The sequence below is a fragment of the Trichomonas vaginalis genome, chromosome I (genome assembly GCF_026262505.1).
Source record: "Trichomonas vaginalis G3 chromosome I, whole genome shotgun sequence".
Classification (NCBI taxonomy): domain Eukaryota; phylum Parabasalia; order Trichomonadida; family Trichomonadidae; genus Trichomonas; species Trichomonas vaginalis.
The window spans coordinates 8,577,456-8,604,848 of NC_067203.1; the positions used below are offsets into that span (position 1 = coordinate 8,577,456).

The window sequence follows — 27,393 nt, forward strand, 5'->3', positions numbered from 1 at the left end:
GTATACCTCTTACCCTTTCATTCCCTCGAGAAAGTTCAAAAACTTGGGTGCAATCAGAACTGATTGCACCCAAGTTTTTGAACTTTGTATAAGGAATTGTTGGCTATGATGTACTGATCATGAATCAGTACATCATAGCCAACAATTCCTTCGCAAACAGCGGGAAACTTTGTCTGAATAGTTTAACATTCAGACAAAGTTTCCCGCTGTCAGGAGGGGATGGAAGGTAAGAGGTATATATTCATAATGTATACCTCTTACCCTTTCATTCCCTCGAGAAAGTTCAAAAACTTGGGTGCAATCAGTTCTGATTGCACCCAAGTTTTTGAACTTTGTATAAGGAATTGTTGGCTATGATGTACTGATCATGAATCAGTACATCATAGCCAACAATTCCTTCGCAAACAGCGGGAAACTTTGTCTGAATAGTTTAACATTCAGACAAAGTTTCCGCTGTCAGGGAGGGAATGGAAGGGTAAGAGGTATATATTCATAATGTATACCTCTTACCCTTTCATTCCCTCGAGAAAGTTCAAAAACTTGGGTGCAATCAGTTCTGATTGCACCCAAGTTTTTGAACTTTGTATAAGGAATTGTTGGCTATGATGTACTGATCATGAATCAGTACATCATAGCCAACAATTCCTTCGCAAACAGCGGGAAACTTTGTCTGAATAGTTTAACATTCAGACAAAGTTTCCCGCTGTCAGGGAGGGAATGGAAGGGTAAGAGTATATATTCATAATGTATACCTCTTACCCTTTCATTCCCTCGAGAAAGTTCAAAAACTTGGGTGCAATCATTCTGATTGCACCCAAGTTTTTGAACTTTGTATAAGGAATTGTTGGCTATGATGTACTGATCATGAATCAGTACATCATAGCCAACAATTCCTTCGCAAACAGCGGGAAACTTTGTCTGAATAGTTTAACATTCAGACAAAGTTTCCCGCTGTCAGGGAGGGAATGGAAGGGTAAGAGGTATATATTCATAATGTATACCTCTTACCCTTTCATTCCCTCGAGAAAGTTCAAAACTTGGGTGCAATCAGAACTGATTGCACCCAAGTTTTTGAACTTTGTATAAGGAATTGTTGGCTATGATGTACTGATCATGAATCAGTACATCATAGCCAACAATTCCTTCGCAAACAGCGGGAACTTTGTCTGAATAGTTTAACATTCAGACAAAGTTTCCCGCTGTCAGAGAGGGAATGGAAGGGTAAGAGGTATATATTCAATATGTTATACCTCTTACCCTTTCATTCCCTCGAGAAAGTTCAAAAACTTGGGTGCAATCAGAACTGATTGCACCCAAGTTTTGAACTTTGTATAAGGAATTGTTGGCTATGATGTACTGATCATGAATCAGTTAAGATTGATGATGTGATTCATGAAAGAAACATTGACAACAAAGACTATATAGATTAATGAAATTCTCTATTTTTAATCAAAATCAATAGATAGCATCAGATGCATACTATTCAAGAAAACCTCCATATTTTCTCATTGATTTCAATTAAAAATGAAGAATTTTCTCATCGACAAAGTAGCATTCTAGATGTACAATTCATTAATCCTTTCTTGATTGTGTTAGAAAAATCATAGGAGAGATGATGTGTCAAGAAAATTTTGAAACAATGAAAATTCAAAAACATCGTTTTTCGAATTTGTTTTCAAATTAGCGCCAGCACTGTAGAAATTGTAAGACAAATTGCAATATAAAATTGTTCTGTACTTTTTTTGAATGATTTCTAATTCTCCGTTGCAACGACAAGACAAAAATTCTTCGGAGATAATTGAAGATATTATCTTAGAGAAACCATACTCCGATGGTGTTTCTGTGATTCTATGCCATAAAAAACGACATTTTTTGGTATACCTTTCCATTTATGCAAAAAATATCCTCCCACCAGAAGAGTATCAAATATTGTTTCCTAAAATAATGAATGGCGTTGAAAAAACACAAGCAATTAACAAATTTATAGCAATCAGTCATAAATTCAAAAATATTCCGATATTTGCAATTGCATATGCATCATATTTACTTTCATCTGACGAACGGCCATTCCTTTACTACGAAAAAATCGCTAGACACATCATAAATTTCATAGAAAATCAAGATAATCTTCCTTCTTCAATTCTCTCTACTTTAATACCATTATCATTTACAAAAGTCAATAGCTGTACAGATCTTTGCATCAGAATCCTCAATACTGTAGTTGAAATTTTTGGCGCCAATATTGTTTTCGAGTATTGCCTTCAATATATCAAAGAAATTGATTCATCGATTGTTGTAGACTTTTTCGCGAATAATATATCACGCTATAAACTCTCAAAAGAGCTTCAAGAAAAATATATTACAACATCAGAACTACAGTTAGCAGATACAAATTGCCAATGCCCTCACAGCTGGAATAAATTATATTCTGTTCTTACTAATACGAGGAATATTCTTCAAATCCATGTTCCTTTAACACCAAATTCGAAATCCAATCAACATCTCCTTGCTCAATGGCCGAAATCTATACTTTCCAAAACCTCAAAGACTCCTCGACCTGAAAGGCATGCAACATTTCGTTTCGATTCAAATTCTAAACTTACTATTGATTCTGACTCCGATGACGAATATTTAACACCCACCAAGATTTATACGAAGGATTCTTTCAATTCAACTACAAATTCATCCTCTCCTTATTCAACGAGCATTTCATTGGCTTCATCTCCAAGAAGAACACCTCGGAAAGCATCGATAAAGCAGCAACCACAAACAGATGATATATACGAACTTCTCAGAGAAATAGAAATCAATCCGACTGACGAACTCCTGAAAAGAATTAAAAATTATTTAATTTCGGCAACTTCGCTTCCAGCGAACCTCAACATCAAGCAATTATTCATAGAATCTATGGTAGCGTTCAAGAGACCTGAAATGCAACAAGATATCTACATTCTTGTTTCAAGATTGCATGCGCTTGTAAATCCACAGGATATGCTTGATGTTTACCTTGGAATCAGATCTCTGATGTATAGTAAGCGCAAGAAGATCAATATTTCTGATGTTGATATGCATTATCTGTCGTTTTTACGTTTGCATTCCCAAGATTTGGAAGAAGGATATCCACAAACTCTCGATGAAGTTAATGTTGATGTTCACAATGAATTGATGAGTGGTTTTGAGCTTTTAACTCAATGGGATACGAGTTATGCAGGAATTGTGAAGATTTACGATGTTTTAAAGCAGGATCCAACATTAAACATCCTGGATTATTTCGATCCAATAGAAGATCCATTTAAGTCATTTTTAATCACTGGTTTGGACAGATCTGCATCTGCTGACAATTTCGTTGATTTACAACCAACAATAGAACTCCTTAAGCAAAGAATGGATGAAGGAAATGCTGCTGATATTCTCGAAGAGTCAATGGACAGATTAAACGAGAAAATGCTTGATGCAATCGCGAAAACTTCTCCTGATGGGGAGAAAAAGAAAATTCCTCGGTTTGTGAAGACTCCTTCGAATGTAATTATAAAGTTCATGTCTTCTGATGAAGAAGATGAAGACACAACAGAAGAAAACGAAAATTCAATTAATGAATATTAATTCATTTTATTTTTATTGTTTTATTTATGAATCTTATTTCTAAAACTATTAAATTTGAAGTTTTTGAGCATTTCTTAATACTAATTAAGGGTCAATGTTATGAATGTTTTATTTATGAATTCTTATGTCAAAGACTTTTAACGTTGAAGCTTTTTAATGAGTAAGTTTCCAATTTTTGGTGGAAAAAAACATCGTGAAACTCATATCTCATTCAGCGATTTTTAAAATTCGTGTCACTTTTTCATCAAAGCAAAAAGGAACTAATCATTGTTTTTGAAATTTACGGAAGTTTTACAAATATATTTACAAACTGGGTAAGTAGAATGGAATGGTCTCAATGACTGCTTCATTTCTGCTCTGAAATCTAAATTGGCTAAACTAGTGGCAGTCTGTAAAGTTGCCTTTAAAACACCCACAGTTTTTTTTTATAAAAAAAAGTGGTCTCACGAAAAATCCGATGGTAGAAATTCGATGAAACCAGGTGCAATGTATACCTATTATGTAAATAAATGTCGCTTAGCTTTGTTAAAAAAAAGTTTTCGAGATCTTGAAAACGACTAGTCAAAAATTTTCCCAGAGATGTCAATGCAAAAGACAGTATTTTGATATATATATAAATCTTAAACATTATAATTAAAATTTTGTGAATTTTTTGCCTTGTTAGCGAGAAATTTGTACTTTTTATATAAGGTTAATATTTAATGATGCTTCACGCCAGTTGTTCTACGGATCGACTCCAAATCAAGATTATTCTCTTTGGCAATTTCTTGTGGAGTCTTTTGGAATTTACTTTTTGCATTAATATCTGCACCATTTTTTATTAGGATTTTCATCATTTCGATATTCTTCTTTATAGTTGCCCAATGAAGAGGTGTGCATCCGATTACATCCGTTTTTTTGATATCAATTCCACGTCTAATAAGAAACTCTGCTGTTTTATTGCATTCATATTGTGCTGCCCAATTTATCGCTGTGTTATCATAATATGTTGCATTAATATTAGCATGATGTGAGAGGAAATATTCACAAAGAGATGGAATGTTGAAAAGAGAAGAGGCGACAAAACATGTGTCGACGTCTTCTTTATTTTGTTTATTTTGATCAAGATAAACAAAAAATGCATGAAGATTATTAAACTCAGCGCATGTAATTAAATTGATCCTTTGTTTGTATTCATTCATTAAAAAAGTAATAAAATCAATGTTATGCGATGCAATAGCATTTCTCATGCAATATTCATCAGGATATTGTACTTTCAAACATTGATACATTATATCAGGATTTCCTCCCAAAAATGAAAAACTAAGGCAATCTTGAGAGATATATGTATCATATTTTGTCAATAATAATTTAAAGCAATCAACTGATCCATAGTAACAACATAATTGGATTAGATCCAACTGCTGGCTTGGAAATAATAAATTGCTATTTATTTTTTGTGCTTCATCAAATTCGTCGTGTTCTACCCAAAATATAAAAGATGATAAATCATCGTTCATTATTACTTTCAATATTGTATTCTTTGATTTATCAAACAATAAATCATATTCTTGTTCATAATTTGTAAGAATATCTTCTTTTTTAAGATCAGAAACTTTTGATAATTTTCGAAGTAATAATAAGTATGAGCTGAAATATCGATTATTGTATTTCATTGCGTTTTCTATCATTTTGAAAAACTGAGATGGGGGAATTCCAATGGAATCAATTATTTGATTTAATTCGCTTTCATTGTAAACTTTGTTTCTTTCATTTTCATTGAATGTTCCCAGTTTATATATTGCATCTGAAATGTTGATGTAATTCTTGTAGCTTTCCATAAGATCATTATACTTAATATCCATGAAGCAAATTAAATTTTTGGTGGAAAAATAAATTGAAGGGGGAAAAATTATTGATCAATCTGCATTTTTGTTAAGGGTGCGCCCGGGAGGATCATGTAAACTTCAGAATTTAGAACCTTAATTTTTAAGCAATAACTTGGTACCTAAATAGGTAGGAAAACTCTAAAAATATCAAAAAATACAACTTGGCTCCATAATAATCCTGTCATGGTGGCTGTTTGTATCCCCTAGTATTTTCCTCTTGAATCTCTTTTTCTGTCGAAATTAAATTCAAATCTCAGAAGTAGAAGTGAATAATCGACTTATTACTGCTATTATACGAATAAATAAATTCATTATATTATTTTTATTTACATAATATCTGTTTGAAGTCCATAATTCTATAAATTTTTCTTCAAAAACATTACAATCTTGATAGTTTTGATACTATTTAATAGGTTTTTGGCACCTTATTTAGTATTTACTACGTATAGAGTCGATCTGAACTTAATTTTCGGAAATTTAAAATATTTATTATAAGTAAAATCTGATTTGAAATTTATGTTTAACTACTCATATCTTGCATTATCCTGAGTAGCTTTTGTAAAAATTCATCAAAAAAGATTTTAACGTGCTTTAATTTTTATTTTTTAAAATAATGCATATTATTATATAACTAGCATATTTACAAATTTTAGTGCTTTCAAAAATTTAATCCTCCTCCTCTCAAATAAACGTACATCCGAGTGGCCTGTTTTTTGCAAAATATAAAATTTCATTTTTTATGCTTAAAAAGTCAGAATTTTTATTTGCTTCTGGGATATATGATGGCTATATCAGATGCCCATTCTTTTTGATACTCAACATTAAACATAAAACTTAGCCGTTAAGGCTCTTCTGAAAATACTTTTTTTTCCGAAAAATTTTCCAAAAAAATCAAAAAATTTAAAAATCCCCGAATCTGCAGGGATTTTAAAAAATTCTTTTTAGTAAAACTTAAGGATATTGTATCAGATATATTGGTATGGGCAAATTCAATTTTAATCCAATATTCATCGAGATATTAAGTTAACGAAGCTTTCAAAATTGAGAGGGTAATCCTCCTCCTCTCAAATAAACGTACATGCGGGTGCACCCTTAATTCCTCATTTAAGATTGTTCGTATATATACAAAGGTTTTGAAGAGTGAGATAACTGAAGTTTTAATTAGGATAGGCCAAGAAATTGAAAAAATCACAAAGATGGAAGAATTTAACGATATGATTTGTATGGTCGGATAATAAAATAAATTAAATACGTTACATGGAATTTGATGATACTCCATATCAAGTACAACAGATCCAAGCCAGGAGCAGAGATCAAAAGGTATCTGCAGTAGATAGGGATCAAATTGAAAAACAAAGACTTGCTCAGCGTCATGAATGTTTTCAGAGATATCCACAATATGATGATCTTGTTAAACCCGATCCAAAAGCATCATATGCTATTAATGATGCGGAACGTTTTAACAGAGATTATATTGCAGATCAAAAAGCTCAAAAACAAGCGGCCTACGATATGACATGGAAACGAGCAGCACACAGGCAAAAACAACAAGAAGAATATGAAAAAGCAATTGAAGCACGAAGAATTCAAGAAGCTGAAGATGAAAAAAAGAGATCTGAAGTAAATGGAAAGCATGATTTAAACGAAGAGTCTGTTTTATATAATCCTGTCACAAATGCAGCACCAGATACAACAACAGAGCGTGGAACAATGCTCATGACACAAGATACACAAAAAACAATGCGCCGCGAAGCAAGAGCAAAGCGAATTTACCATGCATCAAACTCAAATCAGTATAATCCTATAACCGGTGAATTAAGAGAAAACTGGTAAATTGTTATCTTATAAAAATTGAATTTTATTAAATTTGGATAACCCTGTTTTAAATAATGATTTTACCTCAAATGTGGAAATGAATATTGAGAAAAAACATTTTGAGTTTGTAACAATAGCAAAATGAATATCCAAAAATAAGAAAAATATATTGTAGAAATATTTAAAATATGGGTTGATAAGATATTAATTGAATTTTAAGATTTAATATTTTATTTATTTAAAAAAAATTAAAAAAAAAGTATAATAAATAATAATAGTTTGATGAAAAAAGTTAATTTGCTTGTTAAGAGCAATTAACATATTTGATTATAATTTGTATGATTTTAATATATATATATCATAAAAAAGAAACTTTAACGGTTGGACTTGGCAATGCGCTCAAGTTCGTCTTTCTTGCGGCAGGCGTATGATGTCTGGTCGTTGTTTGAGGCGGCAATGAGCTCGTCGGCAAGGCACTCGGCAATGTTGCGGGAGGAGCGGAAGGCTGCCTTACGAACACCTTCTGTGATCAAGGAGAGAGCCTGATCAATGCGGCGGAGTGGAGAGACATCGCATGCTTGGCGACGGACTGTACCACCAACACCAATACGTGTGGAGTCTTCGCGAGCACCGCAGTACTGAACACCCTTGACAAATGTGACAATTGGGTTCTGGCCTGTAGAGAGAGCAATGATATCAAAAGCGTGCTCAACAATGCGGATAGCAAGGAGCTTCTTGCCGGTGTTGCGGCCACGTGACATGAGGTGGTTGCAAAGACGCTCAACAAGTGGGCATGAAACTTTCTGGAAGCGCTTGTGAACATAGCGACCAGCTGTGTGTGGAACCATAACATGCTGCTTCTCGTGGACTGAGATGTAGTCAACGAGGGCTGGGTCAAGCTGGCTGAAGTCGACGTCGTCGTAGGAATACTTTCCAAAGAGCTTTACGTCTTGCATTCGAAAAGGCCGGACCAGACGGTTTTGACATCGACACTTTTTAGCCTAAAATAATGTGTTTTTGTTGATTTTGCCTTCGAATATATAAATAAAAATCAAAATATTAATCATTTATCAAATATAAATTTCTAAAATTTTCATTCCTCAAACAAAAATCTCTTGATTAAATAATCGCTTGATCAAATAATAAACATTTGAAAATGCTGAAATCACATACAACAATGATAAAAAAGATTTTCTGTTTATCATTCAGAATGATAAAAAAAAATATCACACAAACTATAATCTTTAATCAGACGGTGGAATATCTTTAATAGACTATAGACTGAACTATCTTGTTTAACTGATGATTGATCAAAAAAGAATAAGTTTTTTTTTGTTTGTTTTAGATATCAATCTTAGCTAACGATTTGATCTTTTATTTAATATAGATGTATCATTGGTAGAAACAAGATAAAGCTGAAATTATAAATAAAACTCAATTGGTTTGTGGATGAATCTTCTCAACAATATCTTCAAGAGTTTTCAACTTTTCTTTCAGTGTCTTAATTGTGTTCACTAACTGCTGGTAAATCTCGTCCGAAATTGAAATCTTTGAATCGGGGACATCTTGTGGTGGTGCAGGTAAAAGATAGCCTTTTTCTTCAAGGAATTTTCTAAGTTCAGGTGATTCCTTCTCGAAAAATGCAGTTGCCTTCTTGAAGATTGCTTTCGTTTTCGCCATACCAGCAAGAGCTTTAATTTCTTCATCGTTATCTCTGAGAGAATTTCGATAATCTTCCTTTGCCTTATCAATTGTCTCTTTGTCGAGGTCGTAAAGGTTGACTTGATTTGTCATACCAGCTAAAAATGAACTCAAAAACTTTGACTCAATGAAATGTGATCCTCTAAAAAAAGAAAAAAAAACAATGACCTTAGATTTCACTTTATGATTTTTAATGTAACTTGGTTTCATGCTCTCAAATCTACTTGTGTAATAAACAGAAGTTCATCAAAAGTGACAGCTCTCAATTTTTTGACATTTGTAAATTCTAAATTGAATGAGAAAAATGAAATAATACTAAGCATAATACACTATTCTAGATTTAATTATAATTAGGGAAAAGTTAGTTTTGAGAGTACTTTTCATAGGCATATAGAATGAAATCTTCTGAAAAATAATATCACATAAACTCATATTATTTTCTAATATATAACTATTTTATATAAAAATCAAATTCAATGATCTTAAAAGCGAAGGATAAACCTCAAAATTTACGAATATAATGAGTGGGAATATAATGCTTATCTATCATAAAACCATATGAAATATCAATTTTTGCTTTACGCCTAATTTTTGACGACAATTAGCAAAAAATGTTAAATGTTAACACTCAGTCCATTTGAATATGAAAAATAAAATTGACTTTGATTAAATGTTTTTATTTATCATGCAATTCTTCTTGCGACCAAAGATTTGAATAAAACTTCAAAAAATAAGATAGCTTAAAAAATAATATACGGTAGTGTTTACTAATAGATGAATAGTATATAAATTCTATTAAAATGGATTTGATCCAAAAAATATATAAAATTTGATCATAAATAAAATCGTTTTTAATTACTTCTTCATTTAAATTATAACAATTATTTTTGGTTTTATATTTTTTTGGATCAAATCCATTTTAATAGAATTTATATACTATTCATCTATTAGTAAACACTACCGTATATTATTTTTTAAGCTATCTTATTTTTGAAGTTTTATTCAAATCTTTGGTCGCAAGAAGAATTGCATGATAAATAAAACATTTAATCAAAGTCAATTTTATTTTTCATATTCAAATGGACTGAGTGTTAACATTTAACATTTTTTGCTAATTGTCGTCAAAAATTAGGCGTAAAGCAAAAATTGATATTTCATATGGTTTTATGATAGATAAGCATTATATTCCCACTCATTATATTCGTAAATTTTGAGGTTTATCCTTCGCTTTTAAGATCATTGAATTTGATTTTTATATAAAATAGTTATATATTAGAAAATAATATGAGTTTATGTGATATTATTTTTCAGAAGATTTTGTGTTCTTCTTCAAAATTCTATTTTTTTATTAAAAAGAATCTTTACAAAATATACATTTACTTTAATTAATATTTAAAAACGTGCTCTATCAAAAGTTTCAAAAATTCAATATTTTAGCTTTTCTGAGGTGTCACTTTTGATGAATTTCTGTTTACAACACTTGCACGAAAACTGACACCTAAACTACTTAGTTTGATATGGTATGTCTCATTATCACTTTGATATCGTCTTACTGATAAACTATCAGCTATGAAATTGACGTAGTTTATTTCTATACTCAAGACTCTAGAATATCCATTATCTAATTTTTAGCAATATTAAAAATAACTCCCGAAATATCCTCCCCCACTAAGAGCAAATCGCAAAATATAAGTATAGAAATATTATATGAGAGAATATAATACTGTGGATCATTCTCGTTTTAATGAGATTCTTTCCAACTTTAAATCGAAAGCCTTGTGTATAAAGTTTGTACTACAAAAATATATCTATCATATATGTTATATAATAAATGTCTTAAGGGTGCCCTATAGACGATAAACCACCCTCAGAAAAGCACTTTTAAGGCTATTATATTGAGAACTAGAATCTGGATAATCCATTCATTCGAGTTCTAATAAGGTTAATTTTGTGATGTTTACATTATCGTTATAGGGCACCCTTAATTATTATATAAATTTGTATATAAATTAAGCTAATTCAAAATATTTCATTCATTCAAATATTTACAAGGGAAAAAGCAAAAATAATTCTGGGGTACCATTTATTCTGTGACACCTCAATTTCAGTATCATGAGGATATTGGAAATTGTTTTGATGTAGATCCAGATTTTAAACCCTTTATATGATATATACATAATGTTGGTTGCATTCTTAAATTGGAAAGTGAATATTTAATATAATGTGCCATATTTAATTTAGAATTTTACTTTGATAAAATATATGCGAATGTTATGCATGAGTAGGTACTGGTATTTTTTAGTCTAGAAATTTGCTTCGATCTTCAGCTTAATCAGCAATACGTCATTATTAAAAGAATTCCATTTTGAGAATAAAAAAAAATCTAGTCAAAGTTTTTGAGTTCATTTTTAGCTGGTATGACAAATCAAGTCAACCTTTACGACCTCGACAAAGAGACAATTGATAAGGCAAAGGAAGATTATCGAAATTCTCTCAGAGATAACGATGAAGAAATTAAAGCTCTTGCTGGTATGGCGAAAACGAAAGCAATCTTCAAGAAGGCAACTGCATTTTTCGAGAAGGAATCACCTGAACTTAGAAAATTCCTTGAAGAAAAAGGCTATCTTTTACCTGCACCACCACAAGATGTCCCCGATTCAAAGATTTCAATTTCGGACGAGATTTACCAGCAGTTAGTGAACACAATTAAGACACTGAAAGAAAAGTTGAAAACTCTTGAAGATATTGTTGAGAAGATTCATCCACAAACCAATTGAGTTTTATTTATAATTTCAGCTTTATCTTGTTTCTACCAATGATACATCTATATTAAATAAAAGATCAAATCGTTAGCTAAGATTGATATCTAAAACAAACAAAAAAAAAACTTATTCTTTTTTGATCAATCATCAGTTAAACAAGATAGTTCAGTCTATAGTCTATTAAAGATATTCCACCGTCTGATTAAAGATTATAGTTTGTGTGATATTTTTTTTATCATTCTGAATGATAAACAGAAAATCTTTTTTATCATTGTTGTATGTGATTTCAGCATTTTCAAATGTTTATTATTTGATCAAGCGATTATTTAATCAAGAGATTTTTGTTTGAGAAATGAAAATTTTAGAAATTTATATTTGATAAATGATTAATATTTTGATTTTTATTTATATATTCGAAGGCAAAATCAACAAAAACACATTATTTTAGGCTAAAAAGTGTCGATGTCAAAACCGTCTGGTCCGGCCTTTTCGAATGCAAGACGTAAAGCTCTTTGGAAAGTATTCCTACGACGACGTCGACTTCAGCCAGCTTGACCCAGCCCTCGTTGACTACATCTCAGTCCACGAGAAGCAGCATGTTATGGTTCCACACACAGCTGGTCGCTATGTTCACAAGCGCTTCCAGAAAGTTTCATGCCCACTTGTTGAGCGTCTTTGCAACCACCTCATGTCACGTGGCCGCAACACCGGCAAGAAGCTCCTTGCTATCCGCATTGTTGAGCACGCTTTTGATATCATTGCTCTCTCTACAGGCCAGAACCCAATTGTCACATTTGTCAAGGGTGTTCAGTACTGCGGTGCTCGCGAAGACTCCACACGTATTGGTGTTGGTGGTACAGTCCGTCGCCAAGCATGCGATGTCTCTCCACTCCGCCGCATTGATCAGGCTCTCTCCTTGATCACAGAAGGTGTTCGTAAGGCAGCCTTCCGCTCCTCCCGCAACATTGCCGAGTGCCTTGCCGACGAGCTCATTGCCGCCTCAAACAACGACCAGACATCATACGCCTGCCGCAAGAAAGACGAACTTGAGCGCATTGCCAAGTCCAACCGTTAAAGTTTCTTTTTATATAAAATACATAAACTGAATCTTTTTAAATTCGCCTCTTTCATATTTTATTTTTTTATTATTTCCATATTTATACTACGCCTCTTTTCCCCTTCAATCTTTCTTTACGAAATCAGTAAATGGTTTTATGGGCATAAAAAACCGTTATATGTTATGCCTCGAAGATTTTTCATTCCTCGACCTACACAGACTTTTGAGGCCTATGCTCGCGGCAAACGGGGGTTAGGAAGTCTGGGAATTTATGCTATCATATTAGATAAGGTATATATAAGATAAAATATAATATGAGAATAATATCTATATTGTCAAATTTGAAATAAAGTATTTATTATAAATATGAGTGATATATGTTTTTCGAATAGAAATGAACCATAAAAAGCAAATAAAAACAAATTTGATTTACAAAATGAGTGTTTTCGCCTAAAAGTTTGGATGAAAAAGATTTATTTTTAGATGTCAAATAGAAATAAAAGAAATTGAAGTAATATTTCTTTGTGTAAATTTAAATTTGGCGGGCAAAATTCAATAGAATTCAAATTTTTGTGAGGAAAAACGGCGGCTAAAAAGTGTCATTTTGTTCTGGGGTAGCTGAAACTTGTGAACAAGTCTATCGATATAGAGTATGGGGGTGCTCTTGAAAGACTTCATAAGTACGGGTATTCCAAGGATAATATAGGTTCTTGAATCAGATCCAACTGCTCAGCACAGCAACCTTGCTCGGCAGCAGCAACTGTTCTTCTTGCGCCAAGAATGCTGTGTGATCTCTACATGATCAGTTGACTTCTCACTGTTAACTATGCAGCTGATCAGATCCAACTGCTCAGCACAGCATTGTTAACAAAGAGTGTATTTATGAAAGATAACTTGTTTACAAAGGCTAGCTTTTCTTATATAGTAGCTCAGCTAAATACGTCATTTCTAAATAGTTATATTTTTGTAATTTTCTTGATTACACTGGTTTACAATCTATAAATTAGTAGTTCTGGTGTGTTTAAGTATGATAAATTAATGTTGTTACAAGTTTTCTCATCGAATAGAAAACCATTAAAGAGATTTTTACTTTTTGGATAATGTATTTATGCTGGATAGTGTGTAAGACTATGATGGCCATCAATTTTTAGGAAGCTTTAAGAAAAAAATTGTAATAAATCTCTATTTCGAAGTAAAATGACCTTGAAAAATCGTGGTTGGCTCTTGGATCTGTAATTTCTTGATGAACAATTTGTAACAATGAGATTATATTGTGTAGTTATGATCGAGGATGATTAAAAAGATTTAACTAACGTACGTTTTCAATTCAAATGATTAGACTCATTAAAGTAATATAATGTTTCTATTAAAATTCATTTAAATTCTATAATCATAGCAATTTTTTTTTAATATGATCGATTTTGCTTGGAAAAAAGATATTTTAGATACAGTGTATTAAATTAAAAGAATTTGTCATGTTAAAAAATCGAAATGTCTTCCAAAATAATTTCAAAATTCGAAATGTGTACAAAAAAACAACAATTTGTAAGATTAAAAAATGGAACATGATTTTTTTTTGAAAAAATTAGAGTAAGGATTCTTCTTTATCTCGATGAATATTGAATATTTTTCCGTTCTGAGACCGGAAATCGAATTTTTGCATTGTGTGCCATCAAATTTATGCGGAAAAATCGATTTTTAATAAGGGGTTGGGCGAATTTTCAAGTTTTAAAGTATTGTGCTCAGGTTATTACAAAAATTGCTTTTGGGTTTAGAAAAACCGATAAAATCAATTTTAGTGATAGTAATGAGATGAACACAGAAAGCAAAAGTAAATCTGAAGATTCTGCTATTTAAAAATGGGTTAAAAGGAAATTAAGTTAAGAAAGGGAATGGATTAATAATAAATAAAATTAAAATATTATTTTTGAATAAAAAGATTAGATCTTAGAACTACGAACTCTCTACTTACTTCGCACTCATAACTCAGATCTTACAACTACGAACTCTCTACTTACTTCGTACTCATAACTCAGATCTTACAACTACGAACTCTCTACTTACTTCGTACTCATAACTCAGATCTTACAACTACGAACTCTCTACTTACTTCGTACTCATAACTTAGATCTTACAACTACGAACTCTCTACTTACTTCCATTTGAATTTTTTCAATATTGTAAAGATTGTAAAAAAAATTCATAACCACAATTTAAGTACAAGTTTGTTGGCTGATTGTGTTGGAGATAAATTGCTGATTATTGAAATATCTGTTATTTAGCTCTTGGCACTTTTGCAATCTATTGATTTCATGTCAACACTCGCCTTCCAGGGCGACGTGTCTGACCTCAAATATGGATTTATACCTCTGCAAGTACATGAAAATCTACAATCAATGATGTTTGCCGATCGTGTTGAAGCAGCTAAACAATTATTGCAACTCACAAATTCTGTTGCAATGAGATATGTAGACCTCGGTAACTTCTTAATTTTCATTGGACCATATTTACATGATGAAAATTTCGAAGTTTGTACAAATGTTGAATTTACAATTGAAGCATTGATCCAAAAGTTTGGATCACAATCACTTTATTACATTGACCAGCTCAAATCAATCATATTTCCGGCCCTTCGTGATATTAGAAGAGCTGTTCGAATAATTACTGTAAACATGATGGTAACTTATTCATTAGAAACTCAATCATTCATCCTCCTTCAAACTGCCCTTGACGAATTCGATAGACAGCCAAATTTAGCAAAAGCTGAATTATTAACATATGTAAACTCTTTAATTGAAAGAATCAAACCACCAGAGTCATACTTTAAACCTATATCATCCATGCTTGATTCTGCTTTTATGGTTCAAAACGGCCAAGTAAGATCATCAGCAATTCTCTTATTACAATGCTTCGTTAAACTTGCACCTTCGATCAGGCAAATTCTTACTGAACAATGCGAGAGCTTCCTTTTGGATGATATTCCAAAACAAATTGTACCTAGTACTCCTAAAGTTAATTCCCCATCAATTCCAATGAACGGAATGAGCCCAAGAGGAAACTTTATGAAGAAATTCCCGCAAACTCCTCGAATAGAAAAGAATCAAATCGCTTACGAAATTACCGAATTTGGGAAACCGCGTATCTCAAAGACAGCAAACGATATTTTTGCAATAGCAAAGAAACAGATTATTGTCACACCAAAACTACAAGGTTCTCCAATCGCAAGACCAATTATCGAATCTTTTATTCAAGAACCAATTGATGACAACATTTTTAGAGGTAATAGCATCGAACATATACCGATAATGAATGATTCTCCACCGCAGTCTCCCAAATTTGAACCAATTTTTGCTCAATCAACAGCTCCTCACGCGCAAGAGGTTAATAACAGCAGCTCAGAGGCAGATAACATTGATTTTCCACCAATCATTACATCCACTCATACAATTACGATTTCTTCAGATGATCTTCCTGAATTGAAATCAGAAAGAAGTATTCATGATACATTTAGCAAGCAGGAGTTTCCTATCAAGCCAGATTTCAACGATGATCCTCCAAAACCAGAGCCAAATCACATTTCTTTTGCTATTGTCGAACCGAAGGCTGAAAATCTGTTTATCGATGATTTATCATCAGATACAGGCACGTACAATAGAAATAGAATACGAAGGAGACCGAGACCCCCAGTTTTGAATATCCAACCCTCGATATCTGCATTTCAAGATGCTGAAACTCCTCAACCGAAGAAATACGATGTTCAGGAGCCATCACTGCATGTAAAACCCATGAAAGTTCATGCAAGTACCCCAAGAAACTATCATAAGTACCAAAAACCTCCGAAAATCCCTCAAAATCAAGCCAAAAGTCCCAGAAAAATTGTGAAGGAATTGGCGGTTGACGATATAATTTCTGATCTCCGATCAAGTGAATGGGAAAAACAAAATGAAGCTGCATTATATTTATCAAAATTAATTGTTACGAATACTTCTTTTGTTCGTGACAATTTGCGAGTTTTTGTTTTCGAATTATTCCCTTTAACAACATCTATAAGGAGTGCTCTTGCCAAAACAGCTCTTTCGTGCATGAAAGACCTTGCAGAAAACTTTGGCAACGAATTCACTCCATTTTTCGAAGCGACATTGAATGAATTATTAACTGTCATTTTAAGTTCGAAGATTTTCATCAACAAACTTGCCAGTGATTGTATCGATCTCATCCTCGAAGGAATCAACCGCAAAACCGCTATAGATTTCCTTCTCCAAGACCACTCAAAAAGGCCAACACAATGCAGAGTTTCTTTATCATATAATTTCTCAAAATTATGCGATGACATCAATGATCCGAATGCTGCTGTAAAAAGCCTTGGAATGTTCATAACAGATGCGAGCCCAGATGTTAGGAAAAACGCAAGAAACGCAATCACAAAAATGAGTGAAAAATTCCATGAATTCAAATATATAATTTCTAACTCTTCTATTAACGATGCTGAAAAGAAGGCACTCTTGAATTGCTTTTAATTTTTAATTATAAGTATCTTTGTTTATATATGTATGTGTTTATTTTTTTTATTTCTTTGTTGTTTATTATAAATTTGGAATAGTGTTTAAAAATGTTACTTTTTTTAATATATATCATCCAAATGATACTCTCTCAGCGCTAGGTTGAATTTATTACACTTCATATTGCCTCATATAAAAATAGAAAAAAAAATATCGAACTTATTCTATCAAGTTGCAAACAATATCAATGAAAAATATAAAAATGGAGAAACACCTCATCAAATTGCAGCGCATCATAATAATGAAAAATTGCGGAAACTTATTCATTCATAATTGAAAAATAATATGAAGGTGTAAGGAAACTATATATATTGGATATAATGAAGAAAATAGTAAATGTCAATGTTAGAAATTATAATATATATTTGAATATATCTTTTATCATATGTTTATAAGGCCGTCAAAAAAAAGTGCGAAAATTAAAAAAACTGCGGTTTGAGTACTTTCTGAGAGTCTGTTCGTCAGAAAGTATACATTTGTAAACTTTCTGACAATAAAATTTTTTGTCCCTTCAAAGTTTTTGACAATATTCTCAATTTTCCTCTCAACAGTGATTTTTTAAAAACGCTCAATTTTTCATCGACCTTACTCTATATAATGATTATAAATAATAAATATGAGAATCGATAGAATATACAATTGCATGTAACTGTTTCTTCAGAAATGAAGAAATCTGGTTTAATATATGGGACATTAACAAAAGAATAGTCTAACTTGGTTGAGTCGAAAATGACATTTTTTGTAGTCAAATATCGAGAGTCGTGATTTATTTCTGTGAAAAAAGTGCTATCTTCGATATTAATTGTTTCATTTTGCATTTCATGAAATAATCCAAGTAAATATCTATATCCATTAATTCTGAAAAAGCATTTACTTATAGTCGCTGCAACTCCATATCCAATAACCAAAAATGAATCGCCTGTTGATTCAATATCAATATAATTCGAATAACTAATGTCACAATTTCCCCTATATAGCTCAATTGAAGCTCCGCCAGAATCTTTCCCACATTTGTAGTAATTAATGTACTTTTGCGTGAATTTTTGACAGTGTGTTGTACCGGTACAACTCTGTGATTGGCTTTTTGTTTCAGAAAAATTTGACATCATTAATTTATATTCGCCAGCATATTGTTTAAAGAATTCTGTATATTGAGTTGTATTGCATGCACAGCAATAATCAATATTTGTTTTCTTTCTTGATTGAAAAATTGATTCTCGATATAAATTATTAGATGCAAAACTAGAATAGAATTAGTCCGGTTTTTTGATTAATGCAATAAATAAAGGTACTGATTTTTATTTGAATTAAATTTTCATTATTAAAATGAATCTGGTTTAAATCTTGATTTAGTATAATATTTGAGAATGTTGATGCTAATAGAAGATAACTGGAAGATTTGTTTGAAAAAAATAAAGATTCTGTTAAAAATTTTGTTTTCATTTTATCATATCAATTATGTTAATTTAAAGATGTACATTATGATTATAAGGATGGTTTTGAGGATTAATGTGTGAATTTATATAATTTATGGGAAATTTATTTGGAAATAAGTATTATATATAATCGATAGGGATATATTTTGCAAGTTGGCACATGGCATTCACATCATGAGCAACTTTAACTCAGGAACTGGTCTGAGTTATTGACTTTTCTACAACATGATAAAAAAAATGAAAGGTGACGAGTTTTCAAAAGTCAATTTAAAATATTCGAATACTCGAGAGTCATAATTTCAAAATCCCTCAATATTTCAAAGCCCTTCTACTTAGATTTTGTGGCAAAATTAAATAGCACATTCTATAGGCGCCAAGTTGCGCTGCGCGCTGATATAAGCCGAAAATCATTTTAGTCAAAAATTTTTGAATTCATTTTTTAGCTGATATGACAAAAGGCTTCATTTACGACCTCGACAATGAGACAATCGATAAAGCGAGGGAAGAATATCGAAATTATCTCAGAGATCACGATGAAGAAATTAAATCTCTTGCTGGTTTTTCGAAAGCGAAAGCAATCTTCAAGAAGGCAAATGTATTTTTCGAGAAGGAATCGCCTGAACTTAGAAAATTCCTTGAAGAAAGAGGCTATCTTCAACCTGAAATACAAACAATTGCCAAAGATACAAAGATTCCAAATTCAGAACAGAATATGACTACTAAACTCTATGATCCTGATAAAGAGACAATCAATAAAGCGAAAGAAGAATATCGAAATTATCTCAGGGATCACGATGAAGAAATTAAAGCTCTTTATGGTATGGCGAAAACGAAAGCAATCTTCAAGAAGGCAAATGCATTTTTCGAGAAGGAATCACCTGAACTTAGAGAATTCCTTGAAGAAAGAGGCTATCTTTTACCTGCACCACAGGTTGTCAACGATTAAGTGTTTTCAATTTCGGACGAGAATTTCCAGCAGTTAATTAGCGCAATCAATGCATTGAGACAAAAGTTATAAACTCTTGACCAGCTATGAAAATGAATATTATATTATATTAAAATTATTTTGTTTGAACGATCGTTCGAAATACCTATAGAATGTACATTTCTTCTATCATTTTCGTTCGCTCTTTTCAATTTTTATGACAATCCGAAAAATTTCAATAAGGGATCCCCACCTGAGCTCTTAGAATATCGAAGAATAAAATATCTTTTTTCCTGTAATTTTTGCCAAAATTAAAGAAAGAATTTAAAATTTAATTGTATCAAATGGAACTCAATCATATATAATCTTTCAGTTGATATATGTAATACCTCAATTCATAAGTTATATCAACTTTTGTAATGATGTGGTTTTATCGTCTTTGATGTTGTGAATGAAGTTCCCATGAGCGAATTTGTAAATCAATGGGTTCGCTGTAATTCATGCTTCAGGAACTTTGATTCCGACGGTGGCATGCTAACTAGTTGCGGTCATTTCTTTTGTAATAGACCAGAATGCAGATTAAATTGTAAAGTTAACGAAAAAATTACATGCCCAATATGCAAATCTACTTGCAGCTGCATATCACTATCGCAAACATTACCAGATGATGTCTTACAGTACTTCGAAGACCCTGAATTTCTCCTTTCGAAAACCCTTGACGTAATTAGATTCCAAAATCAGCAGAAAGACCTATCAAGGGCACATTTCGAACAGCAAGAACAGAAGATTCGCGAATTACAAGAAGTTATTGACGACATTCGCTCCGAAAATCAGAAATTAAAGAACGAAATTACTAAAATTAAGATCCCAGAGAGCAGAATCGAGAACGAACCTGTCATGATTAAAGAGAACATTGCAAAACAAATCACTACATCCAAGAGGCGTGCAAAAAATCAAGATCAATTTACTATTCAAACAGAATCCCAAGTTGTTGCCCCATCTGTACAAGCAAACAATACTAAGACGATTACTACAACACAGCGCTCTTTCCAGCCATCAAAACTGTTCACGCCAACTTTGGCAAGCCGTCTTCAAGGTTTGACAGGGAAAAAGCTCTATGATAACCTAGGAACTGATAACAACCAGTAAAAAGAAACTCCGTACAATATCTACCTTTAATTTTCAATTTTCTAAAATTTTTAATTTATGAAATTTTTTCAATTATTTTTCTTCAATCTCCTAATAACAATGGCTGCGATTATAGCAGGAGTAAAGTTTTTCATGAAGTAGGGAATGCTTCGCGCCCGTAATTTTAGATTTCAATTAAGTCATATTATAATAAATAGATCAACAATAAAGATAACATTAGATTCATTTCGAAGATTAATATGAATAGATATAAATGCTTGTTTAGTATTACTTCTTATGCCCTCTTTCCTTCTTAGCCATTGATTGCTATAATAGTAAAATTAGAATCAATATTTAATATGATTCTAATTTAGTGTTTTGAAAAAGTGACACTGATAAACTACAATTTTCATCATCTAACTCAAAATTTCTCCATATACGAGTAAGATTATGAAAAGAGGTCTTTTTCATGAAATTTATAAATACCTATGGCCTTACATGAGCATGTCAGAAAGTGGTAAGTGCACCCTTAAATTAAAAATAAACTATTAAATTAATATAAGAAAAAAGAAAATTTACACAGTGAATAAGTTTGAAGACTCCGGAATCAAAACTGTTAATGGGGCAACAGCAATTTCACTTCCCATCTCCACAATTTCCTCATCAATTTCAGATACGTTAAATCTGAGTGTGAAAGGTTTCAAACCTTCCTGGCTTAAGGTAACAACGGCTGTTTCAGGGACACCATTGATCTCGAACAAAGCTGTTCTCTTAGATGGCCCCAACGGAGCAGGAATTCCGATAGCATTTGATTCCATTGTTGCTCCGTTCTTATCTAAGAAGGATATGCTCTGGATACCGATACCTCTCTGTATATCTGTGCTTCCAGTAATCATTCCAACGCCTGTTGACCTTAAATATTCAACTTTGACATCCAAAAATTCAGAAACTTGGAATTTCTGTTCAACAGTCTCTGAATGGTTTTCGGATGAAACAGTTATGCTAAATGATCCAACGTTCTGTGCGAAAATCAATACGTAAAGTTCATGATTTCCTTCAGGAACGTCTTCGAAGACCATTTCGTTCTTATCGTTGATGGTTGGCTTGATATCCGTGCTCTCGTTCTCCAATTTGAGCATGCCGGACTTGTATTTGATACCATTTACCTTCATTTGAAGATTCATCTTCTGAGAACATTGAAGTTTGATAAGAGCGTACTGCCAATTTGGAAGTAAATATTCTGGAAGTTCGATCTTGAGGGTGAATGGAGGAATTTCTTGGTCAACAACGATATGATATTTTGTATTCGTCATTTGGATCTGCAGACATAAGTTTTGAGCGTGGAATTCAACAGAAAACAGCTTCTGTACACCAACATAATCGAAAACTCCTTCAAATTCGGCAGTTGCTCCATCAAAAATTTCAACATCTTTTGCAATGATCGAGCTGAGGTTCTTGGTCTCTGATCTGAAGATCAGAGATACCAATGGAACATGTATTTTGTGTTGGAAAGGACAAATAAATTTCATATTAAATTTAGAAATTTGTCCTCGTGTAGGATTTACCTTTTGCGTGACATCAACAGAAATTGGGAAGTTGAATTTCATGGCTTCAACGTTCGGATGGGCAGCGCTGAAGAAATCATTCAAAACTTTTGCGGCAACTTCCGAATCTTCGCCTCCAATAACGAGGTGGATTGCTGCAGCCAACATGCATTCTTTATCTTTGAGGGTCTTGTAAGATTCCGGTGATGGAATTTGGAGATTTTGGAATCGAGGGCCTTTAGTGAGTGGTCTTACCATTTGGTGCATGAAAGTCTTCTCTTTGTTTGATGCATGTGTATACTGGCGTTCAGCTTGAGCGACCAAAGCTGCCGAACGAATATAACCATTATTTACATAAATCAAGCATAATCGTTCGTAGAGTTTGTTCATTTCGTGTCTAAGACCATCCTTTTCTTGAAGGACTTCGAGAACATTACGTCCGAGCTTCGCTTCCTCGGCTGGCGGATATTTATCGAGATCTGCATTAATTACTGGCAAAATTCGAAGATACCATTCGAGGGATGCCGTGTAATATTTAAACGTTTGGGTACGTCCCATCGATATCTCGTTCTGGCAGAATTGAATCAAAATTGCCAAAACATTTGCAACCCAAAGATTGATTTGGTGCTGTTCAAGCAGGCCTGTAGATGATATCGTATTGAGATTTTCTGTTAGAAATACCCAAACGGCTTCGATTGAGCTCCATGGTCGTTCAAGTGAAAAATAACATGAAACTACGCGTTTCGAGAGTATGAAAAGTAGATCGTATAATGGTATTGAATCTGGTGATGAAGCAAGTTGTTCTTCCGCTTCGTCAGATCCGGTGGATAAATCAAGAGAATAGCCATAAGAAGCTCTTGACATAAAGCAATCGAATATTTCTGAAGCGTTCTTGAGAAGTTGCTTCTTCGTATGGTTTAAAACTTGTAAAGAGTAGCTGTAATAGCCTAAATCATCATATATCGAAACATAAGTTAATGCATTTCGGAAATCTTGGATTTTTGTAACATTTTGTGTTAATTTCTTAAGATCTTCGACTCTTTGAAGAACAGATTGCTTAATTAATGTTGTATAATCGTTCCAAGCATTTGAAACATCTTTCTTTTTGATTTCTCCGTTTGATTTGATGTGAAAAACAGATAAATCATTGAGCTGGAGCTGTAAATAAGGAATGTAGTTAGATCCATCGCCGAAAAAGCTTTTTGTACCTGTTTTCTTCGGATCATTAACAAAAACGTACTGAATGTTAATGTAGCCGCGTGTATACTTCTTTCTAAAAGTTTCTAGAGTTGGCAATTCATTCTTTTTGAATTCTTGCTGACTTTTAGAGTCAAAGAAATATAAAATTATATGTGGCGCCAAGTAATATGAGTCAAGATTTGATGGTTCGATTTCATGAAGTGTTGTAACGTGAAATTTCATCATTTCTGTCTGTTTTGCATCAAAAGGATCACTAACTTCTTTTGGAGCTAATGATGATAAAAGGGGATTTACGATTTTCCATACTCCATGCGAGGCATAGCAAGAAATTTTTGCTCGTAGAGTTTTCATCCCTTTTGAAAAATTGACAGTATAAAACTTAGCGAGATATGCATGAAATGTTTACTCTCTCGAATAGCCCTTGATGATAAAGTTGCATAAACGAAAGTTTATCTCAAGAAAAGTTAATTCCTGGAAAAATTTGCTCAATCTCTCATGATCACTATGTTATTTCTCTCAATTTTAATGATTTAATTCCCTTGTACTGCAGTTTTTATTAGCTATGGTGGTATTTCAAAATGATATGCATGCAGATGGATGAAATTTGAAATAATTATAAATAATTCCAAAAGTTAAACTGCATTTGTATACCCGATGCATTTCTAGTTCGCAGGCATGATTTCACAGGATGTTAATCTGATGAATAATCTTATGAAAATTTCAAAGATTAATAATAGAGACTTGAATTCATGTGAAGCACACCTAGATGTTTAATCATATTTTGGGATAGTATTTTTTAGATATAAAGAGATCTTGAAAAAATAGAAAAGATCCTAAGTATAATATGTGGATATTTTCGATAAAAATTTAGGTTTTGTATTATATAATTTTTATTCTTTAATAAAAATTAATGAAACAAACAATTAAAAGTAAAAATCGCAAATTAAAGTAAGATATCATGGGATTGCAATCCTATAATTGGCTTAGAAACTTTGAAATTGATAAGTGCAAGCTGTTTTTCAAGACTAGTGCTGTAAAAATTAAAACTTTGAGTGGCAAACAACGACATGTATCCAATTTATCTACTAAAAACCCGTATACATTTTTGTGTGACTAAATCATGATTGTTAATAACAAAATTGCAAGTTTTAACCTGATGAATTAATAAATTGCTTCATAAGATGAAACAGAATTAATTGCAATTGAATCCATTTCTCCTTTTGACATGAAAGGATCATTTAGCTCACGCTGCTTTTTGGCTTGAAAAATTTTTAAAATGTAAAAGGATATTAAAAGAAAGTTGATGGCGAAAAATATGCCTATGAAGATAAAGCTACGTTTTTGAAGCTCTTTTCCATCAATTGGATGGCGAATAATATTAGTAGGTGTAAAATCCTCCGACATTAACTTTGGAAATAAAAGTGACACTTATGCTCAAAAATCAAAAGTTAATTTTAAGGTATTTCAATATAATGTGATAAAAGGCTAGTACTACTATGGTTAGAATTTTAAATTAAAAATAAATATTAAATTTTTATAATAAATTCTCCTTTTCTGCGTTATCCTCAATCTTATCAACAATCTTCTGTTGGAGAGATAGTTCATTCTGCTTCTCTTCCTCTTCGTTTCCATTACTAAGTGTCCTTTCTTTGTTAGATTCCTCTTCTTCATTATTGTTAGACTGTTCATGGCCTTCCTCACTAGGCTGCTGTTCATCATACTGTGGGTTTTCCTCTGGATTTTCTTCTCCTCTTTGTTCTTCCTCTTCTTCCTCCTCTTCATCAGGTCCAAGGGTTTCGATCTTGATTTCGAGACCCTTTGATGCTTGTTCAATGCCAAGATCTGAATAAATATTCATGGCTTCGCGGTAATAACGTTTAGCTGTCTTAATATGATTTAATCTCTCAGCAGCATCTGCAGCTTCACAATAAAGCTTTGCGTGTTCTTTCTGTGTTTCCTTTCTTTGATCGTTCTCCTTTTCGTTGTTTTCTTGGCCCTCTGGTGGTTGATGAGCCTCATCGTAAGTTTCAAGAGCTGCAGCGTATGGCTCTTGAGCTTCATCGAGCTGCTCTAGGTAGTTGTAGCAACGAGCTTTGTAAAGGTCTCTTCTATGACGATATTTGATATCTTCTATTTCTGTTTCGAGATGAGGACGTAATGCTTCGAAAGCATCTCGTGTATGCTTTTGAGTCTTGTATGATAAATGAGCGTCTGCGAGTTCAACAGCTAATTGAGCATCTTCATCTGGAGAAACTTCGCATTTTTGTTGTTCTTGGAGAGCTTTAGCTTTATTCAAATGGCGAATTGCACTATCAGGACGCTTCTGTTCGTTGTAGAAAGCACCAATGGCAAGGAATGATCTGAAAGCTTCTGGCGAATTTTCTCCGTAGTTGATAAATCGAAGTGCTTTTTGCTGAACTAAAAGAGAGAACTTCTCCGATGCTTGAAGTTGACCCTGAAGAGCTGTTTCAATATCAGATAGTTTCTCGTCTGGCGGGCGAATATCTTGAGCAGCATCTGGATTGTTCTTAAAGTAAGTTACTGCAAAAGGCTCTGATTTTTCTGATTGTACTGCTTTGCTAGATGAAAATTTCTGCGGAACACGAGATAAACGGTGGCAGGCACTGTCCATATCGCGTTGGGTAATTTTCTGTGTTTTACGAGGACCATTTGATGTGGCTGCTGTTCTCCTGCTGCCTGGAGAATTTTGCTGCTGTGACATTGTTATAATAATAACGTCTAAAAAATTTTCTTTCAATTTTAATTATGGGGGTACTCTCAAGTGAACTGACCCTCTCAATTTTCCCAAACTTAAAGGGTACTAAAGTGCCTAAATAGCATACTTATCTGAACTTTCTCTTAACCTTTAAAATACCACATATACAAGTAAGTTAATTTTTAAGCAAGTTTATGAAAAGAGTTCTTTTTCATGAAATTTGCAATTATCTTGCATTTTCCGGAAAAATCCTACCTTTAGCAACTTGTGTGATTTTGATCTGCTCTGGCCATAGATAATGACTGCCTTACTCCGGCCTTCAGATACGAAGTATTTCCTCCGGAAAAGTGAACTTTATAGCATTTCGAAGCTGGCCTTTAGTGGGCTCTCCGAGCCATGTGAGGTGACTTTTTTTGATTTATGAGAAAAGAATCAGATATACAAAATACTGAATATCTCCGTATTAATTTTCTTTTTTCATAATTTCAATTTTTTGTTTCATTTGAATTTTAATTCTGGTGTAATTGCCATGATATTGCACCTATGCAATTCCTTTTAGATCTTTATCTTAAAAATTCAACTCATGATACTTCCTTTTGGAAAAATAGAATATTTAAATGAAACTTCCTTAATAAAGATTAATACAATATTTCAAATGTAATACAATCACAATTCATAAACACATATGTGCCGGCGTCAAAGTTAATAGAATTTGCAATTCGTATTTCATTGTTGCCTAGGCTTAAAAGCAAATCACAACAAATAATATGAACTTATTTCAAACATATTGAATAACAATCCATTTTAAGTAAATAATAACTAGGGAAAATGTAATAGAATGAAAATAATGCAGTATGAGTTCTCCAAATTCTTTTAAAAATGAAAAAATGGTGTAATTATATTGTTTTGTATATTTAATAAGTGATTATGAAAAAAAACATTGAAGGCTAACGCATTTTGTTTTGTATATTTAATAAATGTTTATTCATCTGTTAGATTATTTTAAAATAGAAATTTACAACAATAATTTTGCGAAAGCAATTATCTAAACTCTACAAAGCTTAGTAGCTTTTTATGTA

The 27,393-nt window shown here is 32.5% G+C and overlaps 12 protein-coding genes across 12 annotated transcripts, besides 6 other annotated features; 7 read left to right on the forward strand and 5 right to left on the reverse strand.

Moving 5' to 3' along the window:
* Positions 1-1,372: part of a mobile genetic element that runs on past the window's edge.
* A 294-nt stretch (positions 1,373-1,666) lies between these two features.
* On the forward strand, positions 1,667-4,067 carry TVAGG3_0952880 (uncharacterized protein; the record flags this gene model as incomplete). The annotated part of the gene is made up of 1 exon (XM_001581555.1): positions 1,747-3,603. One exon carries the CDS (start codon positions 1,747-1,749, stop codon positions 3,601-3,603), a length of 1,857 nt encoding a protein of 618 aa, XP_001581605.1.
* Positions 4,068-4,269: 202 nt separating this feature from the next.
* TVAGG3_0952890 (spectrin binding) lies at positions 4,270-5,472 on the reverse strand (the record flags this gene model as incomplete). The annotated part of the gene is made up of 1 exon (XM_001581556.1): positions 4,302-5,447. One exon carries the CDS (start codon positions 5,445-5,447, stop codon positions 4,302-4,304), a length of 1,146 nt encoding a protein of 381 aa, XP_001581606.1.
* A 50-nt stretch (positions 5,473-5,522) lies between these two features.
* Positions 5,523-6,563: a mobile genetic element.
* A 165-nt stretch (positions 6,564-6,728) lies between these two features.
* On the forward strand, positions 6,729-7,304 carry TVAGG3_0952910 (uncharacterized protein; the record flags this gene model as incomplete). Its single annotated transcript, XM_001581557.1, has 1 exon — positions 6,729-7,304. The coding sequence occupies one exon, from the start codon at positions 6,729-6,731 to the stop codon at positions 7,302-7,304; it is 576 nt and encodes a 191-aa protein (XP_001581607.1).
* Positions 7,305-7,638: 334 nt separating this feature from the next.
* On the reverse strand, positions 7,639-8,254 carry TVAGG3_0952920 (Chain F 40s Ribosomal Protein S5-b; the record flags this gene model as incomplete). Its single annotated transcript, XM_001581558.2, has 1 exon — positions 7,661-8,242. The coding sequence occupies one exon, from the start codon at positions 8,240-8,242 to the stop codon at positions 7,661-7,663; it is 582 nt and encodes a 193-aa protein (XP_001581608.1).
* Positions 8,255-8,513: 259 nt separating this feature from the next.
* On the reverse strand, positions 8,514-9,102 carry TVAGG3_0952930 (uncharacterized protein; the record flags this gene model as incomplete). Its single annotated transcript, XM_001581559.2, has 1 exon — positions 8,721-9,080. One exon carries the CDS (start codon positions 9,078-9,080, stop codon positions 8,721-8,723), a length of 360 nt encoding a protein of 119 aa, XP_001581609.1.
* A 114-nt stretch (positions 9,103-9,216) lies between these two features.
* Positions 9,217-9,253: a mobile genetic element.
* Positions 9,254-10,428: 1,175 nt separating this feature from the next.
* Positions 10,429-10,466: a mobile genetic element.
* Positions 10,467-10,827: 361 nt separating this feature from the next.
* Positions 10,828-10,967: a mobile genetic element.
* A 408-nt stretch (positions 10,968-11,375) lies between these two features.
* On the forward strand, positions 11,376-11,972 carry TVAGG3_0952970 (uncharacterized protein; the record flags this gene model as incomplete). Its single annotated transcript, XM_001581560.1, has 1 exon — positions 11,405-11,764. One exon carries the CDS (start codon positions 11,405-11,407, stop codon positions 11,762-11,764), a length of 360 nt encoding a protein of 119 aa, XP_001581610.1.
* Positions 11,973-12,230: 258 nt separating this feature from the next.
* TVAGG3_0952980 (Chain F 40s Ribosomal Protein S5-b) lies at positions 12,231-12,863 on the forward strand (the record flags this gene model as incomplete). The annotated part of the gene is made up of 1 exon (XM_001581561.2): positions 12,243-12,824. The coding sequence occupies one exon, from the start codon at positions 12,243-12,245 to the stop codon at positions 12,822-12,824; it is 582 nt and encodes a 193-aa protein (XP_001581611.1).
* Positions 12,864-14,911: 2,048 nt separating this feature from the next.
* On the forward strand, positions 14,912-17,668 carry TVAGG3_0952990 (uncharacterized protein; the record flags this gene model as incomplete). Its single annotated transcript, XM_001581562.1, has 1 exon — positions 15,119-17,323. The coding sequence occupies one exon, from the start codon at positions 15,119-15,121 to the stop codon at positions 17,321-17,323; it is 2,205 nt and encodes a 734-aa protein (XP_001581612.1).
* A 1,425-nt stretch (positions 17,669-19,093) lies between these two features.
* TVAGG3_0953000 (uncharacterized protein) lies at positions 19,094-19,826 on the forward strand (the record flags this gene model as incomplete). The annotated part of the gene is made up of 1 exon (XM_001581563.1): positions 19,250-19,747. The coding sequence occupies one exon, from the start codon at positions 19,250-19,252 to the stop codon at positions 19,745-19,747; it is 498 nt and encodes a 165-aa protein (XP_001581613.1).
* A 362-nt stretch (positions 19,827-20,188) lies between these two features.
* Positions 20,189-20,875, forward strand: TVAGG3_0953010 (ring finger protein 212B family; the record flags this gene model as incomplete). The annotated part of the gene is made up of 1 exon (XM_001581564.1): positions 20,189-20,875. One exon carries the CDS (start codon positions 20,189-20,191, stop codon positions 20,873-20,875), a length of 687 nt encoding a protein of 228 aa, XP_001581614.1.
* A 479-nt stretch (positions 20,876-21,354) lies between these two features.
* Positions 21,355-21,387: a mobile genetic element.
* Positions 21,388-21,415: 28 nt separating this feature from the next.
* On the reverse strand, positions 21,416-24,073 carry TVAGG3_0953030 (uncharacterized protein; the record flags this gene model as incomplete). The annotated part of the gene is made up of 1 exon (XM_001581565.2): positions 21,430-23,949. The coding sequence occupies one exon, from the start codon at positions 23,947-23,949 to the stop codon at positions 21,430-21,432; it is 2,520 nt and encodes an 839-aa protein (XP_001581615.1).
* Positions 24,074-24,393: 320 nt separating this feature from the next.
* TVAGG3_0953040 (tetratricopeptide repeat domain domain-containing protein) lies at positions 24,394-26,470 on the reverse strand (the record flags this gene model as incomplete). The annotated part of the gene is made up of 1 exon (XM_001581566.2): positions 25,133-26,320. One exon carries the CDS (start codon positions 26,318-26,320, stop codon positions 25,133-25,135), a length of 1,188 nt encoding a protein of 395 aa, XP_001581616.1.
* Between the last annotated feature and the right edge of the window lie 923 nt (positions 26,471-27,393).